Genomic DNA, 19,350 nt, shown 5'->3' with positions numbered 1-19,350 from the left:
AAATAATAAGAGCTATCTATGACAAACCCACAGCCAATATCATACTGAATGGGAAAAAACTGGAAGCATTCCCTTTGAAAACTGGCACAAGACAGGGATGCCCTCTCTCACAGCTCCTATTCAACATAGTGCTGGAAGTTCTGGCCAGGGCAATCAGGCAGGAGAAGGAAATAAAGGGTATTCGATTAGGAAAAGAGGAAGTCAAATCATCCCTGTTTGCAGATGACATGATTGTATATCTAGAAAACCCCATTGTCTCAGCCCAAAATCTCCTTAAGCTGATTAGCAACTTCAGCAAAGTCTCAGGATACAAAATCAATGTACAAAAATCACAAGCATTCTTGTACACCAATCACAGACAAACAGAGAGCCAAATCATGAGTGAACTCCCATTCGCAATTGCTTCAAAGAGAATAAAATACCTAGGAATCCAACTTACAAGGGATGTGAAGGACCTCTTCAAGGAGAACTACAAACCACTGCTCAATGAAATAAAAGAGGATACAAACAAATGGAAGAACATTCCATGCTCATGGGTTGGAAGAATCAATATCGTGAAAATGGCCATACTGCTCAAGGTAATTTATAGATTCAATGCCATCCCCATCAAGTTACCAATGACTTTCTTCACAGAATTGGAAAAAACTACTTTAAAGTTCATATGGAACCAAAAAAGAGCCCGCATCGCCAATTCAATCCTAAGCCAAAAGAACAAAGCCGGAGGCATCATGCTCCTTGACTTCAAACTGTACTACAAGGCTACAGTAAGCAAAACAGCATGGTACTGGCACCACAACAGAGACATAGATCAATGGAACAGAACAGAGCCCTCAGAAATAATGCCACATATCTACAACTATCTGATCTTTGACAAACCTGACAAAAACAAGCAATGGGGAAAGGATTCCCTGTTTAATAAATGGTGCTGGGAAAACTGGCTAGCCATATGTAGAAAGCTGAAACTGGATCCCTTCCTTACACCTTATACAAAGTTAACTTTTGTAATTAAATACAGAAGATATACTGATTTGCTAGAATAAATAAGATGTGATGTATTAACACTTCACTATAAAGAATGCATACCAGAACATTTATAAACAGTGAATGAGTTTTATTAAGAATAGTTTATAACAATAAACGCTGGCTAAATAGAAGTGCATTTTGTGAAGCACTATGGGTGGTATATGTTTTGCCACATACTCTTGTTACCTTGAGGTAGATAACACATGTTTACCAAATTCGGCATTCATTTTCAGTTGCTGCTGGTATCATGTACACATTTAAGAAATGTGTACAGTATGAAAAACTTGAAAATACTCATGAATGAAAAATGTCTTAGGAAAAAAATAGCTATTTTCATGCAATTATGTATAGTCTCACTGTGTAAATTTCAAGGCAAGGTTTGTTTCCTGTAAAACAGATCATTGTTCTATGAGAGAATGTTCTTTACTTGTCTTTGTGCATTTCTTTTCTCCTCCTGCGTTACACTGTTTTGCTCTAGTCTTTATTTTTATGTGCAAATGACATGCCAGTTAAAATGAAAACAATCTCACATGTAGAAAAAGAAAGTCTGGATTTTAAAAAACAAGAACTCATAAAACCCTTACTAAATGACACCATCTGATTGAAGTAAAAAATGACTTAAACACTAGTAATACAAAAAGACAAAACACATTTCATGAAGAATACAAAGATAAATGTCTGCTGAGTGTTTTAGTTTAGATGTTTCAGATGCTGCTGTATGTTTGATGAGGAATTTGAGGAGAAGATTTCATAGCAGAAGGTGTTAATGTGGCCTGTATTGACTTAAGTGGTGACCCAACTGGACTGTGAAACTGGGATGCCTATGGACTCCAGCTGCTTGTTAAAGAGGAACTTCCCACTGTTGTTCAGGAATCCTTCCTCATTTCTCTCTCCCCAAGCTTCCCATCCTCTACTGGTTCAGTTTCTAGCATTTCAGGATCTTCTTTCCTACTAAAGAACTTGTCCAAGTAACTAGTGTAAGTGTTTTCCTTTTCACCTTGTTCATCCTTCCTTACCTCACAAAACTGATTTATGAAAAAAACAGTCCTCCCTACCACTCAGAAACTGGCTGTCCCAAGAAGATTGGTACAAGGCTTCTAATTGAACCAGATTTGCCATTCCTTTTTCCTGTTTTTCTTGGCTTACTGACTTTGATATCAAACTTTTCTATTCTAGTTGGGACACTGAGCTATTCAAGTCATTTAATTTATCAACAACATCAGTAGGCTCATGCTGGGAACTAAGCTGAATAGTTCCTGCAATAAAGAAATCAAAATCAAATCCCTGCTTCTTTCCCCTTTCTTTTCCAGCCAGTTGCTGTGATGCTTCCTCTAGCGCTATCTGGGCTTTAAGCAATCCATTCCTTTCGCATTTTGATTTGCCTTTCTTATCAGATTTTTCTTTGCTTTGTTCTTTCCAATTGGAAAGATCTATGATAAGCTTGGGTTCATAGTAATGGTTAACTTCACTCTCTCTCCAAACTAAGTTATCTAAATATGATGATGACGACCTCGTTTTGCAGTTACAAGTATGGCTACACTCCAGATTACAGTATTTGTTTTCATGATGATCTGAGTATTGCCAACAAGGCTCAGTAGAGTAATTGGTATCAAAAGCAGGATCCTCCAGATACTTTTCCCGATCTCCATCCAAATATTTTCGGGGATCAACTTGTAAGGAATATATACTTTATTATGTTGTATATTTTAAATAATTTACTTAGGAAGGTTGCACATCTCTGTGTTTCTGTAAAAGTGTATCTTAAATCATGTTTTAATAAAGTACTAATGTTCAGTTTACTCACAGGTATGCCATAAAGTATGTAAAAGGATGATTAAATAAGAAACTATTCTATGATACAGTAATGGGAAATACTAAAATATCACTTTGTTACATAAAATAATTTCATTTGCTTCTGATGTTTTGGTTACCTTTTGTTTCAGTTTTTATTTGGAAGACACATTCATAGATATTTTGTTTAAAATATTTTATTGTACCACATACTTTAAAAGTTTAAGTAACATCATTCCATTCTGGACATCTATTTATCAGAAGAAAAACAATGGTTTCTGGGTTTATATTATTAAGGCACTGTGACAGTTGGTATAGCTATTACTCAGATAGCAGGTACATGACCCTTTTAATTCACAGGGGAAAAAAACACTAGAAAAAATGTTTTAAAATTAAATGTAGTAACTTATATCATCATAATGAATGATGGAAGTGGCACTGCACACTTATGTTTTCTCCTGTAGATCCACTTTTCACCCTTCTCTACCCCGTTCCTTTGCCTTCTAGCTTCTGGTTGGGTTTGGACAGTAAGAAGCACAGTAAAGAGAAGAGAGGGAAGGAGAAAGGTGAAAGAGAGGTATTTATTGCCCTGATTCTCACTCTTAGGGAATGTAGGGGGATCTTGGTGGGCTCTTGTATCTCTCAACCAAGGGGCACAGCTTCTTTCAAGCAGCCTTCTTCATATAGCTCTGTCTCTGGGTCCATGTAACTGTTCCTTCCCTTCATCTTTTCAGGGCCAGTAATGGTAATAGTATTTTTCCCTTACTAGCCCTTTCAAGAGTTCTATGGTGGCTGTTCTCTCAATGCCAGAAATGCTGGTAGGGGATGGTGCCATGGGATTGGGTTTTTTGATCCCAGTAGGAATAATGGAATGTAAAAGTGGCAGGAGTCAGTGCTTAACCATTAGATATAAAGATAGGTTTAATTAGCACAACAGTCACTGGTCAGAGGAATCAGAGTGTTCTGACCCGCAGGAATCTGTGATAGCTGATTGATTGATCTTGAGATTCCAAAGATCAAATAGATGAGTAGCATATTAAGGTGATATTTGGTGTGCATATAGGAAGAAAACTAATAGAGGTCCTAGATGACAGAAGTCTAACTCTAATTACCTAGGTAGAAATTCACTGCTTCTTACCTATTTTCTAGATCCAAGCCAATTCACAGACCAAAAGCCCCACCACTGAGTGATAGAGATATGTGGCCAATTATACTAAGGAAAGAAAAATAACCAGACCTTCCATATTATTATATCCTGGCTCTAAACTGATGCTAATAATCTTCGAAGTCACCAATGCCAATATGCTAACATGGCCCACCAGCTAGAATGGGAGCTTATCAAGGGCAAGTGATGGATGAGTCTTCACTTAGTCTCACAGTGAGACCAGTAGGGTCATGGGTACGTATTATGGTTATTTCTCCAGTTCCAGAATGTACAGTGGAAACAGACATATAAAATCTGATTTGAGTATTTGCAATATGGTCCGAGTATTGCAACTAATTCCATTTAATTCAACACTTGCCAATTACTTACTATTTACAATGTTCTGTGATGAGTCTTATGGTGTCAGAAGGGTAAGTTTGTAGATACTACCCTCTAGGTATTCACAGTTTAGTAACTAAATAAAAAATCTTAATTCTTTTTTTTTTTTTTTTTTTGAGACGGAGTCTCGCTCTGTCGCCCAGGCTGGAGTGCAGTGGTGCAATCTCGGCTCACTGCAAGCTCCGCCTCCCGGGTTCACGCCATTCTTCTGCCTCAGCCTCTCTGAGTAGCTGGGACTACAGGCGCCCGCCACCTCACCCGGCTAATTTTTTTTTTTTTTTTTTTTTTTGGTATTTTTAGTAGAGACGGGGTTTCACCGTGGTCTCAATCTCCTGACCTCGTAATCCGCCCGCCTCGGCCTCCCAAAGTGCTGGGATTACAAGCGTGAGCCACCGCGCCCGGCCAAAAAATCTTAATTCTTAAAGGGCACAGAGAGACTTGACAAGAAAGCTATTATGTCATAAATGTAGAAATACCTGCCTTCCTGAATCATATATAAAATCTAAAAGACTGGCTCCATTTGAAATAAGGGCGGAAGTTGAAATTCTTCTAAGAAATATCTTAATAAGAGAAGCTAACAACGTGGAGTGTAATAACAAAATTCCAGCATGTCCTGATGGATTTGACATAAGTAATTTTAGCAGCTGTCATGTGGCTGCTAAACACTTTCAAATCTTAATTGGTTTATATTGAGATACGTGGTTTAAAATTTTTAAATGGCAAGTCTCTACTTTGTAAATATCATTCAATGGGGGAAATTCAACAACATTGATAGCATTTTAAAGTAACATGAAAGTATTTGCAATACTGACGAGAAATGGTAAATACTGACACTGTAAGAGAAAAAATAAGTGCACTTGGATTCTGTTATTAAACTCTTTTTCTATACTTATGATTCCGTATTATGTGTTTAGACCTTGATGATTACAGTTTTCCATATTGCTGTCAAGAAGCTGCATCATTTAGATTTACCCAGAAAATGTAAAAAAAATTTTGACGATGATATAAAGATTTTGTTTAGCAAATCTTTGATTCATCAATGCTCTTTCCATTTTTCAGAATCTGCAATCCCTCAGAGCAGTGTATATGTGAGAGTGTATTCATTATAAATAGATATTTTAATAATTTCTAGAGAGATGACGGATGGAATGATAAAGAGAGATACAGATCTGAGCCAGTCAGGGTAGGTTAGGTCAGGTAGAGTGAGACTAGGCAGACTTAATAACTGGAAGAATTCCCACACTGGTTGCCCAACTAATGGAGTGGGGTCAAATATAGTAGGAGGAACTATGTGGATACTCTATACTCTAGGAACCATGTTCGCCACCTCCTTAATCAAATAAAAGCAAGTTTAAATCCTTGAGTTGGAGCTGGGGGGTGGCGGGGGGCGGGACAGGGCCTGAATGCAGAGATTAGTGCCATGATTGAAGATTTAAGAAACGTCAGATTCAGGATTTTCACCCCATCCCCATTTATTTAGCTTGCTTGTTTGGCTGGTGCAAATGCCAGATGGATTATGAACAATGACAGTAAATTAATGCAACATAATCAGGTAATGATGTCAAGCATATTTGGTGTTTCAGGTATTGTACTTTTACTGGAACAAATCAGTAAATCCACAATCCCTGGCACCTGGTAGACAGCTATTAACCTAGTAAATGCTCCCCCATCCCATCTCAATCAGCAAGGACAATCAAAAACATTTGCTTTGAGTGGCAGGAACACTGGTACATTTTTACTTGCTCCAAGGGCTATGCCAACGTTCCCTCTCTCTGTCATAATCTTGTCTGGAGGTTTCTTGATCAGCAGAATATTTTGCTAGCCTCTGCATTTATAAAATGCTTCTCAAACACCTCCTTTGAGAGTATTATTTGTTTCCTGCTTGGACTCTAATATAAATATTATACTTTTTGCAATGTTTGAACAACCAAGTAACAATGCAAGGAGATGATGACAAATGTTTAGGAAGATATATTTAAATTAGTTGTTTAAACTAATATATTCCACTTACCAAAAGAGTCTGAAAGAACCACATCCTTTTCAAGCAGAGATACTGGAGAAGGCTGGTTGAACGCTAGACGGTGAAAGCTGACTGAAGCATCACAGACTGATCCAGGGAACCCAATGCTCCACTCAGCTTCCTGAGTACAATGAGAAGGGTCTAGCAATGAGCTGTGTGGAATGACGGTATGTCCTTTGTGCCCTGGGAAACAAAAAAACCAAATATGTTTTTTATTTCCCATTAAGAAACATAGAAAAGGTCTACAATATACAGAATTGTGACCCATAGTACCACTAATATAGTCTAAAGGTCTGGGTAATTTTTCGTTTGTTTGTTTGTTTGCCTGGAGCAAGAGGATCTCATACAGAAGATTTGCAGTGGCTCTTTGGTCAGGAATGTTATTGTGGATTTAGCTGAAACACAGGGTCTGAAGCACCCATGAGAGTCACAGTTGGAAATGGGAAGTGGGATGAGTAGCCTATTCAAGGACACGGAGGATTTAAATCCAGGTGTTATGACCATAAAGCCTTTACTCAAAACTGGTAGACTACCAATTAACATTAAAAACCTAAACTGAATTAAGTAAATCAATAAACATTACACAAAGCTTTATATATCAAAAGCATCCAAACATTCTCCCTCTTTAAAGTTACGATTATACTTGAAACAGAAGTTAACAACTCTGGTTGAAAACTCAACTTTTGCGTTTGAATTTTGAGATGAATTTTCTTTCACCCTTCAGAGTCTTTCAAAAGTAAATCATTACTGTCTATAGGTTTACCTGTCGATTGACTGACAGAGTATAAGGCACATATCCTTGCTATCTTATTTAGACAGATTTTTTATCATTTATAATTTGTAAAGATGCTAAATTCTAGAAATCATGAATATTTATGAAATATTGAAAATGTGACATACTCTGAACTTGAAATGCTAAAAAAATTTAACCTACAATGTGTATGGAATTTTGTTCTTTTGGTATTCTTTGAATAAATTACAAATTTAGGATTTAGATTGGAATACAAGGGTTCACAGCAGGTTTGTGACTTATTTCTTCTCTTAAAAGTATTTTCACAAGGATAGATACAGTCTGTCTACATTGCTTTTGTAGATAAGCCTGCAATTTATATGTTTCTGGAGCATGACTGGCTAGAGAATTAGGATAGTGATGTAAGCAGTTTCTTATCTGTGCAATTAACTGAGTATAAAATGGAGGCATTCTAAAACTGAAATGGTTTCCTTCTGTGATCAATGTTTCCATGAATATTGCCCAAAATTTTCTGTTAATTTAAAATCAATGTGCCAATGCAGGAGAAAAAGGACATATTTGGAGGCTGCCTCTGACAGATTGGGGCTCTTCCAGAAAAGAATGTCTAATCTGTGCCTGGTGCTTGCCTCTATCATTTAAATTATTAGTAAAGTTTGCTATTGGGTAAGATCTGTAATGCAACTAAGTCTGCTTTAACAATTCAACTCTGTGCCAACACAAACATATTTCCAATGGATTTTTATCACAAATTGAAAAATAACATTACCTGTAAGTGAGCCATCAACATCAATCATTACCATTTCATGTTCCCAGCGAAAGCCAGCCTTGTTTGGTGTGTGAGAATACTGGATGTCAACAAACTTTGCACTCCAACCCCCACATCTGTCATTACAAACTCCAGAGATGGATGTCACTCCCAAAGCTACACAGTTGGGACGGTCAAAGTTCATAAAGTGCACAGAAGAGACAGTCAAGCCTTCACTAAATGGGAGAACCAGGCCTTTTGCTGTGCAAAATGCAGACCCCATTCCTAGTTCATCAAGATGGCCAACTATTTTGGCATTTTTAATCACCGCTCCATTGGTTTCACCCCACCCTCCAACATAAGGAGCCAGGATCCTCTTAGTCTCAATTCCAGCCTCATGGTTATTCACCATCACAAAGTTATGGAACTGAAGGGCACCTCCATTGACCCATTCAGCTCCTTTTTGACAATTCCAAGTAGTAAGCGAGTTAAATATTGCAGGCACAGGCAACGTAGACGTACAAGATCCCGTTTGCATGGGGAAATATTCCTCAAAGATCCACATTCCAAACCAACCTTGAGAATGGACAGTATTGTTAAAAAATTCGCCAAGGGGAACTCTTTTTTGACAAATGTTTCTGTCATAGGATGGCCCATCAGGGTGGTTGTTCATACGGTACCAAAAGCCAAAGTGAGTGCCACCAGCAACAGCATTGTGTCGTATGGTATTGTTCGGGTTGGTGACCCAAAATGCAGCTGGGGTCACATCATCATTCAGAAGACTGGTACTTTGCTGTACAAATACTGCCAAGTTATACTGGAGGATATTGCCATGTTCAATACCGTCTTCTATAAAAAATGCTCCTCCCTTAATATCATATATAATATTCCTCTCAACCAGAAGATGGTGTGTGTTATGAATAGTAACAGCTCTGTTATAGGCCTGGTGAATTGCACAGCCTCTTACATAAGATTTAAACTGTAAATCTCCAAGCAGGTGCCAATGTATTGGATATCGCCCCAACCGGAAAGCCTGGCCAGCATGGAATACCTGTTAAGCCCAGAAATCAGTTATTTAGTAATAGCTCACATGTTGAGCTCATATTTTCTTGTTTCAAAAAATATCTAATTTTATATTATTATTAATACATTTATTTCTTCCAAATTTTTCATGTTTATTATTTGAAAATGTTATTGAACCCCCAACCCACCATGTTTTATACAATGTATAACAGACCAAACTTATTACAAAATGAATGAAAGAATGTAAAAAGCCATCTTTGACTCTTCTGCTTTTTGCCTTGGTGTATTAGTAAACTTTTGTGTTTTAGAAAATAAAACATCTTGAAAGACTTCTTTTTCTCCTTTACTTTGCTTCTTATGTAATAATAAGAAACATTTCTTGAATGTTTTATGTGTGCCAGATGTTGTGCTCTTTTGCATGCATGATCCTAGTCTTTGCCATAATCCCCTAAAGTAGGCACTTACCATTGACTTCATTTTACAGATTAATAAATGGAAGTTTAGAAAGGCTGAGTAACTTGTTTATGGTTACAAAGTTCCATTTAAACCCAAGCTGGTCTAACTCTAGAGCTGCTGCTCTTAATCATACTGCTGCGCATTCTTTCAAATGGTCTATGATTTAATAATTTAATACAGAGGATACCAGTATGTCTGTGTGTGTGTATGTGCATGCGTGCATGCACGTGAGCGTGCACAGGTGTGTCATATAATCTCATGGGGTAAGGAAATAAAACATTAGGTCCTCTGTTTTTGTTGTCCATCTGAAGCTAAAAATTAACCACTATTAATATTCAATATCCAGATCAACCTAGCAATCTCATTTAGTCCATATCTGAGATGTCACATGTAACGTATCTCAGGAGGAGGGAAGTTTACAAAATGGAGGTGCTGACTGTGTCACCATCAATGCAATCGAGGTGTGCCTGGTTTAATGGATTTATGGATTTTATTATCCCTTCCTCCCTCCCTTCCTTCCTTCTGCTGAATACATGATAAGAACTATGCCAAACCGTGATTATACAGCCTGAATATAAATAAGATACACAGAAGTTTCTAGTGTCGTAGGGATAATATGCATATTTATGTATTTGTTTAATTTATAATCAACTGAGAATCTACTATATGCCATGCATTATTCCGGGGAATCAGCAGAGAACCATAAAGACAACATCTGTAAAATAATAGAGCTTATGTTCTAGAGGAAGAGATTGAAAATAAATAAATAAAAACAGATATCCTACTAGGAGTTATGTATAAATAAAGTAAACAGGAGTTTGGGTGGCAATTTTAAATAAAAGTGGTAAGGAAAGTCCTCTCTGGAGCGATAACCCTTGTCAAAAGATCTGACTGAAATTAGGGTGTCAGCCATGCAAGTATTTGGTGGAGGAGGATTCCAAGCAGAATGAAAAGCAAGTACAGGCCAGGCACGGTGGCTCATGCCTGTAATCCCAGCACTTTGGGAGACCAAGGCAGGTGGATCACAAGGTCAGGAGATCAAGACCATTCTGGCCGACATGGTGAAACCCTATCTCTACTAAAAATACAAAAATTAGCTGGGTGTGGTGGCGTACACCTGTAGTCCCAGCTACTCGAGAGGCTGAGGCAGGAGAATTGCTTGAATCTAGGAGGTGGAAGTTGGAGTGAGCCAAGATTGCGCCACTGCACTCCAGCCTGGCAACAGGGTAAGACTCCATCTCAAAAATAAATAAATAATGAAAAGCAAGTACAAAGGACCTGAGATAGGAATGTGCTTGACACGATCACATAAGGAGTCTTCTATGACTAGCATGGCACAAGCAAGGCATAGGGTCGTAGGAGATAAATTAGAGGGCATCTCTGGGTCAGATCACATGGTTCCTATGGGATGGACTGGACCTGTTGTTTTACGTATACTATGAAGCCACTGAAGGATTTTGAAGAGGGGTGTAACAAGATCTGATTTATGGTTTTAAAATTTTACTTGACTGAAGTGTGGAGACTCTATTAGAGCAACGTGGGAGCAGGAAGACCAGGTAGGAGAAAATCACAGCAGTCCAGGTGGGAGGAGATAGTGGCTCGGGCTCAGGGTCAGGTGGAGGTATGGAAAGAGACTGGATTCTGGATACAGCATTTTGTGGGTAGAGAAGATAAAAATGCTGATGAATTCAATTTGGGGTGTGAGAAAATTTGAGAAACAAAATTTTGGTATGATCAAATGGGCGTATTAAAATTGTTTACTTATGTATCTGTCTCCTCTACCAGATTATAAGTAGCATTGACAAACAGCAGGAGTTCAATACACATTTCTTGTATGGATAACCTTGAGCAAACCACGGTGATTTAGTAACAATGCCTCTCACCTCTACATATTCTATTCTCCCAGTTACCATGTTAGCACCAGGTACAGGAGCATGAAACATAATGCAGCCTCCAAATTGGTCACTTCCTATTTCTTCTCCAAACTTTCCTTGGAGACAGGTCTGTGTAGCAAATTCTCCTTCAAAACAGTTTTTAAAGCATCATTAAAAAAAATGTCAGAATCCTCTTATATTGAAGATTTTCTCATAACTAATTGTATCATTTGATTCACGTATGATCTCAACCTCAACCTAGAACATAGTTATTTGCATTCACATCATTTCCTCTTTTAGATAGCAAGATAGGTAAGTACCTTGTCTTGTTCAACTTTGTATTCCCTAAAGTGCTTATACAGTATTTTTCAGAGAAGATACTAAACAAATATTTGAATGATCAAGGGAATATTGATAATGGGATTTAGTTTTATTATTTATGAAGCCTTCCCCAAGATTTGAGGATTAACATAATCAATACAATTTTATATTTGTAGAACATGAGAATATGCATTATGTCACTTACTTTTTTACAACCATAGTAAATAGAACAGAAAGTATTCTTAATTTAAGAAGGATGAAACCAGGTTTCATATACATTGTGATACTTGACGCAGATAAACTGGAATGAGAACATAGCTCGTTTGACATAAAATCCATGAGCTTTGTCTTATACTTCCTTTTGAAGAAAAGGCTATTATTTAAGCGGCATCAGTTATTATTCAACTACTTATAGTATTGTAATGATATGAATGATTACATAACATATTTAAAAGAGACTTGTAAGATGCATTCTGCTTCCTGCTATGAGAACTGTGATACAAACATCATTAAAATTCACTAATATCCATTTCCCTTCTATTTCTGGGTATATGGGTTTTGCACTAACTCACTCTCTTCAAGTTAGGCATAGCCATGGAATCAGTTCTGACCAATGACCCTTGAGTATAAGAGACACCTGTCACTTTGAGACCAAAGCAATGAGTTGCTAGTGCTTTACTCTCCAGCAATCTCATCTCCTGCCTCAGAGATCACAGAAGCCTGTGCTGAGATAGATCCTTCATAAGCCTGGATCCCAAGGCAATTATAATCAGAAGAGCCCACCTGTTGACCCATATGGGACACATGCAGCATGAATGAGAAATAGACTTTTATATTTTAAATCACTGACATTGTGGGCTTGTTTGTAAATAGAGCATAACCTAGTCCAGTGGTTCTTAACTGAGGCCAATTTTGACCCAGGGAACATTTTTGCAAAGTCTGGAAACACTTTTGGTTGTCAAAGTTGTTGGAGGAGGCTACTATAATTTAGTTGGTAGATGCCAAGTGTGCTGTCAAACATCCTGTGATGCACAGGACAGTGCCCCACAGCAAAGAATTATCTGGGCCAAAATACCAACAGTGCTGACTTTGGAAAACTCTGACTTAGCCTACTCCTACTGGCTCAGATCTTTATATCTATAGATTTCCCCACCCCCATCATTCCATCTATCCATTTGTCTGCCTATCCATCATCAGTCTAGGAATTAAATTAAAATATCTTTCTACAATAAATCCACTCTCACACTGTTCTGATAAACTGCAAATTCTGGAAAATTGAAAAAGCCCTGATGAATCAAGATTTGCTAAACAGAATCTTTGTATCACTATCAAATATAGTTCTCCATATTTTCTGAGTAAATCTAAATAATGCAGTTTCTTGCTGACAATATTAAAACTAATCATCAAGGTCTAATCTAAACATAATAATGAATCATAATTATAGGAAGATAATTTATAAACAGAATCCAAGTGCACTTATTTCTCCCATTATAGTGTCAGCATTAACCACTTTTCTTCAATATATTCAAATATCTTCATGTTACTCACAAATACTGTCAGCATTTTGACATTTCCACATTTAATTATATTTACAAGATATTTAATGGTATCTTATAATAAGATTAATATCATGAAATTATATTTAATGATATTTACAATGAAATACATTGAAATAATGTATTTCAATATAAACCAATTAAATTGTAAAACTATATGGCATGATTATACCAACCACAAGAGCTGCTAAAATTACCTGTGTCAAATCCATCAGGACATGCGGGAATTTTGTTATTCCACTCAACATTATCAGATCCTCTTATTAAAATATTTCTTGTAAGAATTCCAACTTCTGCTCTTGCTTCAAACAGAGTTCCATCAGGGAGTGTGACTGTAATTCCTAAGTGTGTGTAATTTAGTGGGTTACTTAGTGTTATGTTTATGCCATCAGCAGATACAGATGCAATGGTCATTTTTTCATTCTCTCCTTGACTGTGTCTAAAAATTTTAACAAAAAAATTTTAAAATTAATATGAATTGACATAACATATTGTTTTGGTATATTTGTTTTATTCATTTTAAATACTTCTTTGCAAAATAGGAAACTATTCTTATGTCATATAATATTCTGAACAGAAATTAGAATAAAATATTTTATTCTTGCTTGATTAAGTTTTACAAATATATTCAATTCAATTAAATATTTTTCAAGTTCTACATTCGTTCCTAGAACTGGAGTAGCTTATAAAAAGTATTTGGAAAACTATTCATTTATAACTTGGAGGATCATACTCAGTGGTTCTCAATCGAGGATGATTTTATTCCTCCCAGGGGACATTTAGCAATGCCTGAAGACACTTTTGGTTGTTACAATTGGGGGCTGCTACTGACATCTAGTAGGTAGAGACCAGGGGTGTTTCTAAGCATCCCATGATACACAGGATTTCCCCAACATAACAAAGATGATCCGGTCCAAAATTTCAGTCATGCACAAGTTGAGAACCTTTATAAAGGGAAGTCACTGAAAGTTGCTGAACAAGGAAAAGGAATTATTGAGTTGAAGTTTAGGAGATCTCATTTTTACCATTCCTCCAAATATACCCCAAATTCCAGCCACAGCAGAAGGGATTTGCCAATTCTGTAATGTACACATTCGTGCATTTAGTCATTCAACAAACATTTATTGAGGGTCTAACCTGCATTTTAGGCATAGAACTAAGCACTGGGGATACCAAGTAGAAAGTTTCCCTGATTTTAAGGAGACAAGTATGTCAATGCTTGATTGTATAATATATTATCTACTAAAGTGTGATTGCTGCCGTTAACAAAGGTAAGCCTAAGGGAGTTACCTCTGTGTTTTCCCAACATTTTCTTTTGACTCCTCTCCCTTGGTACCTTTTACTCCTTTAAATGCCAGTTCAAATGACAGTGCCACGTGTGAAATAGATTCAAAGCAGCTCTCTCAACTTTCCCAACCCTACTTCTGCATTCTCTATACACTCTGCATAAAGCTCCGTTAGTGCTCAGAGCAACCACGCTGCAGTCCTATGAGATAATCTACCTTTCTGTCCCTTCCACTGACTTGTCTGCTCTTCTAGGCATGAGACCCATTGAAATCATTTTATATGCTGAGCACTTAGTACAGCACCTGTCACAACTCAATAACAGGTTTTGATTGATTGAACAAATTAATGCAGAGTAAATTCGTGGGGGAAGAAAGTGGAATGGAGCCCAAAGAGGAAGATGATGTAATATTCCAGGTGTGAGAGGCTGAGAATCTAAATCAAACTGAGAGTAGAGAAAGCTGAGAGACATGCCAAGGGCAGACCAAAAGAACTTGGTGATACAAAGGAAATAATGAATGATGATAATTAGAAGGTCAATGAAAAAGATTTGTGAAGAAGAAAACTAGAATGCAGGGGTTTAAAGAAAGAAAACAAAGGATAGTAAGGATAAAATAGAAGAAATGAGCATATAATATCTAAGCAGTTTACAACTCTAAAATAAAGGATTAAAAAAAGAAAGATGCTACAGGAGACAGGGGAACAAAGCTGTTTATCAAGACAATGGGTGGATGGGGACAAGAATCATTCCAAAAGATACAGGGAAGGAATTGTTGGGTAGGGGCAGGGAAAGGTGGAGATTAAGGATGCTTAGAGATAAGGGCGAACCAGTGGTACAAGATCTCACAGGTGGTATGCAAAAAGACTAGATTAGCCTCCCTTGAATTTTCCTGGATTCGGATGATACGATGATTTCTTTAGAAAAGAAGTTGTGAAAAGCATTTTCATATGTTGTATGTACCTAAACACATCTTTCCTTCTTTGTTGTAATATAACAACACTAAGTGTAATAAGCACTTAGTTGGAGCCAAGTTCTGCTTTTACTGCTTTACACTTATTAACTAATGTAATCCTTACTAATAGCATTCCAATTTTACTGAAGCTCAGAGAGATAAAACAATATAACTACAGAACTAGTAAGTGGTATTGCAGGGAGCTAGACACAGACAAACTGACTTTTGAAGGCATTTTCTTAACCACTGGCTTTGCAAACTCTCAAATAAGATTTATCAATGACACAATGAACAATTAGATTTGGTGAGAAACTCCTTAATTCTTGTTTCTGAAAACTAAATAGCCCTATTCTAAACCCTTTCATTTCACACAAAAAACCATAAATGAAGATTTTCTATTCTGTTAGTAAGCCCTATCATTTTCCTGCTTTTTTATTTTGCCATTATATAATTAAAATTTCTTCCAAGGGCAGAACAAAATGAGCACTAAAGCTAAGTATATATTTAATTCTTCCTAATAACTGCAAGTCTATTTTTAACATGGAATATGACAAACTCAAAATGCCATCTTGAATTTTAAATTTAAGTTGTAACATGGCCTTAACACAATTTAGCTGTTTCTTATCATAAATCACTGTTCGTTTCCTAATAATCACAACCATATTAAATTTTACTATTATCTATAATTTGAACAATAAAGCAAAAATAATGCTCCTCTTGCCCCTACCCCCATGATACTTGGTGGTATGTTAATTTTCTTTCTTTTATGTCTTATTTGCTAAAATATGTAATTAAACAGGAATTAAGGATCATAAGTACTTTCAGTTTTAAAATAACAGGCACCTAAAAGGTTATGTGAATCATCACTTTTTGTATAATGATTTCTTCTCTTTTATTTAGTCATTATTAACAATTTTGCTCAATGGGAACCATTTGCTAAGGCTGTAAGATAGGAGAGTTCACTAGCTGCTTTCAAACATGTTCTTTGGTGACCTCAAACTAAGAAGCTCATTTACATTTTTTCATTCATTAAGGTATTTATTTAAAACTCTAAGATATTTCCAAATGACTTTTAGTAGTCAAACACTTCTTTTTTCCAAATAGATTCTCACATGGCAGCCAAACCATGTAAAACATACATTTTACTAGGACATAGTTATTTCATAGGTTCAAATTTATATTTTTTCTTATTGTAAATCTATCAGTTATAATGCAATACAAATGTGATCAACCTAATGTTAACACTTGGCAAATCTGTATTTGGCTGTTCGTATTTCATTATTAGAGATTTCAAGTTTAAACCAAATAGTCATGCACCATCTGAATTGTCCCTCTTTATGCAGTATAAAAATTTCTTTTCTAAATACACATAATTAAGCCCAGAAGACGTCATACCTGTGTCCTGTGCTTGCAATTACAATGTTATCTCCTGGTTTCCATGTTACTGCTTCTTGTAAAATTAAAATTTTTTCCCCTGCCTTTGCAGTATGAGCCAAGCGAGTCCAGATCACAGGAACAGGCACACCTAGAACCAACATACACACTGAGTATTTCTTTATATGTGTTTGATTGGTTATTGAGAACTTTATGCATTTTAATCTTTTCCTAAATTGAATCAATGTTGGAAAGGTTCATTTTACCTTAGCATTTCATACATTTCTTCAAAAAGAAATATGTAGAATGCTTGCTTTATAAAAGTAACAATTGTGTTTGTAATGACATGTATATGACTATAAAACTTTTCAAAAATATTCTTCTGCAATGATATACCCTATTTATAACCATCTTTTTTTTTTTTTTTTTACAGGGACACAATATAAATGGGGTGTGATAATGTTGTCAAAATGAGCGGTCTATTGTCTTTGTCATTACTGATAGGAATTTGTTAAACTAATAATCTAGAGTCAAATGTAGACTTTTCTAAGAAATTACATAGTATATATATTGAGCCCCATGTACGACTTTTATGATAATAAGGTATCACATTTATGGTATTCTAAATTTATAAAAGGGATAGATTATTGCAATGTAGAAGACTTCAATATAAAAAAGATTCACACCATGCTTTCTTTAAATAGTATGTTGCCCTGGTACCTCAAACATGATCAAAATCATTTTTGCTTGCTGACAAGGTTCTAGGATATAGTTACAGAAATCCACAACTATAAATCTCTTGTTATATTTTAGAGAGGCCCCATTTTCAGATACAAATATAAGAAATTACATTCTTCTGCTTCTAGACTTAGTCTTTTTATATAGATAAATAAATAAAGTAAACAGGCAATTACAGACAGGTACTATGGTTAGTGTAAAATGAAACGAGAAGAGCCTGGAGGCTCATGAAAGGGGGAAGAGGAGGAATGTAGAAAAGACCCAGAAATGCTTTCGCAAGTGTGACCTTGGTTCTGAGTTTTTTTGTTTTTGTTTTTGTTTTTGAGACAGAGTCTCACTGTATCGCCCAGGCTGGACGGCAGTGGCGGGATCTCGGCTCACTGCAAGCTCTGCCTCCCGGGTTCACGCCATTCTCCTGCTTCAGCCTCCCGAGTAGCTGGGACTACAGGCGCCCTCCACCAAGCCCAGCTAATTTTTTTTTTTGTATTTTTCGTAGAGACGGGGTTTCACCGTGTTAGCCAGGATGGTCTCGATCTCCTGACCTCATGATCCACCCGCCTTGGCCTCCCAAAGTGCTGGGATTACAGGCGTCAGCCACTGCACCGGCCTGTTTTTTTTTGTTTGTTTGTTTGTTTTTTTGAGACAGACTCACTCTGTCACCCAGCCTGGAGCGCAGTGGTGTGATCTTGGCTCACTGCAGCCACCACCTCCTGGGTTCAAGCGATTCTCCTGCCTCAGCCTCCTAAGTAGCTGGGCTTACAGGTGTGTACCACCATGCCTGGCTAAATTTTGTATTTTTAGTAGAGACAGGGTTATGCCATGTTGGCCAGGCTGGTATCGAACTCCTGGCCTTAGGTGATCCACCTGCTTTGGCCTCCCCAAGTGCTGGGATTACAGGTATGAGCCACCGTGCCTGGCCTGGTTCTGAGTCTTGATGTCTGGGCTAGCCTGGCTTGGATGTGAGAAAGAAGGAAGGGGTAAAGAGGGGATATCTAAAGACATCAGAAGCCTAACACGCTTTCACTTTATCACAGGATAAATTATAATTATCACAGGATAATTATCCCTGGTGTCCTGGTGAGTCTTCCTTTACCAACTCCCTTAGCCACTTGGCCACAGTACCGTGCAGATCCAGGATTCCCTCCCGCACAGCCAGTGTTTTGGCACCATAGACAGGGAGCTCAGGAGATCGCAGGTGCCCATGCAAGGTAATGACAGCCTTGTGTTGGAATGGGGATGTCTCTGTCCCAATCTGCAAAAGATGTCACAAATGCCATTCAGAAAATTAAAACCCCAAATCCACAATTCTAATCACACAAAAGTAGTTCTTTTCTATCTTCTCTTCTCTTTTGAGAATTAATTGCTCAGTTCATATCTTTCCTTTGAAAAATAAATCTTTAATTTTCTAGTCAGCCAAATAAACTATGCCAGACCTTTGAAAGGTATACTGGTTGACTTTAGCCACATCTCAGAGTTAATTCTTTCCTGTTCTATTTTAAATTCTGCTCTATGGGAATATACTACTATCTTCCCATTAAAAACACAATATTCTGGGAAACTTTTCTCCTTGCATAAAGGATTTTATACCAATAACAGAGACCTAAACAAAGATAAACTCAGGAGAGGTTGGTATAATTAACTATCCATTTTACACATAGTATTTAAGAAAATGAATGGAGAGAGGTTAGAAATGAACATGTGTTATGTTCTTTTGAATACCTGAAGAATGCCTCCATCTGTAATTAGAATATTTTCTGCCTGGAGTTCAATGTCAGCTTCATCAAATATTAGAGTTCCACCTATGAATCATATAATTTTGAAATACATCACAAGGAAAAATCTTGTTAAAAGTTACCTACTAAATTATTCATTACAATTTAACATAATAATTATTAAAT

The 19,350-nt window shown here is 36.8% G+C and overlaps 1 protein-coding gene and 1 pseudogene across 1 annotated transcript in view; both read right to left on the bottom strand.

Annotated features, from left to right (window-relative positions):
- Nucleotides 1-19,350, bottom strand: part of PKHD1L1 (PKHD1 like 1) — a 162,324-nt gene that overhangs the window by 57,334 nt on the left and 85,640 nt on the right. Inside the window, exons 44-50 of the mRNA XM_055284802.1 lie at nucleotides 19,172-19,251; nucleotides 18,575-18,704; nucleotides 16,736-16,865; nucleotides 13,301-13,542; nucleotides 11,236-11,372; nucleotides 7,895-8,924; nucleotides 6,369-6,560 (exon numbers count right to left, since the gene is read on the bottom strand). Coding sequence (XP_055140777.1) covers nucleotides 6,369-6,560; nucleotides 7,895-8,924; nucleotides 11,236-11,372; nucleotides 13,301-13,542; nucleotides 16,736-16,865; nucleotides 18,575-18,704; nucleotides 19,172-19,251 — 1,941 coding nt within the window. The remainder of the gene's footprint in view (nucleotides 1-6,368; nucleotides 6,561-7,894; nucleotides 8,925-11,235; nucleotides 11,373-13,300; nucleotides 13,543-16,735; nucleotides 16,866-18,574; nucleotides 18,705-19,171; nucleotides 19,252-19,350) is intronic.
- On the bottom strand, nucleotides 1,053-6,188 carry LOC134737183 (mitogen-activated protein kinase 6-like; annotated as a pseudogene).

This window comes from Symphalangus syndactylus, chromosome 7 (genome assembly GCF_028878055.3).
Source record: "Symphalangus syndactylus isolate Jambi chromosome 7, NHGRI_mSymSyn1-v2.1_pri, whole genome shotgun sequence".
NCBI lineage: Eukaryota > Metazoa > Chordata > Mammalia > Primates > Hylobatidae > Symphalangus > Symphalangus syndactylus.
Note: the sequence above shows the minus strand (reverse complement) of the source record. Positions and strands in the feature narration are given on the sequence as shown.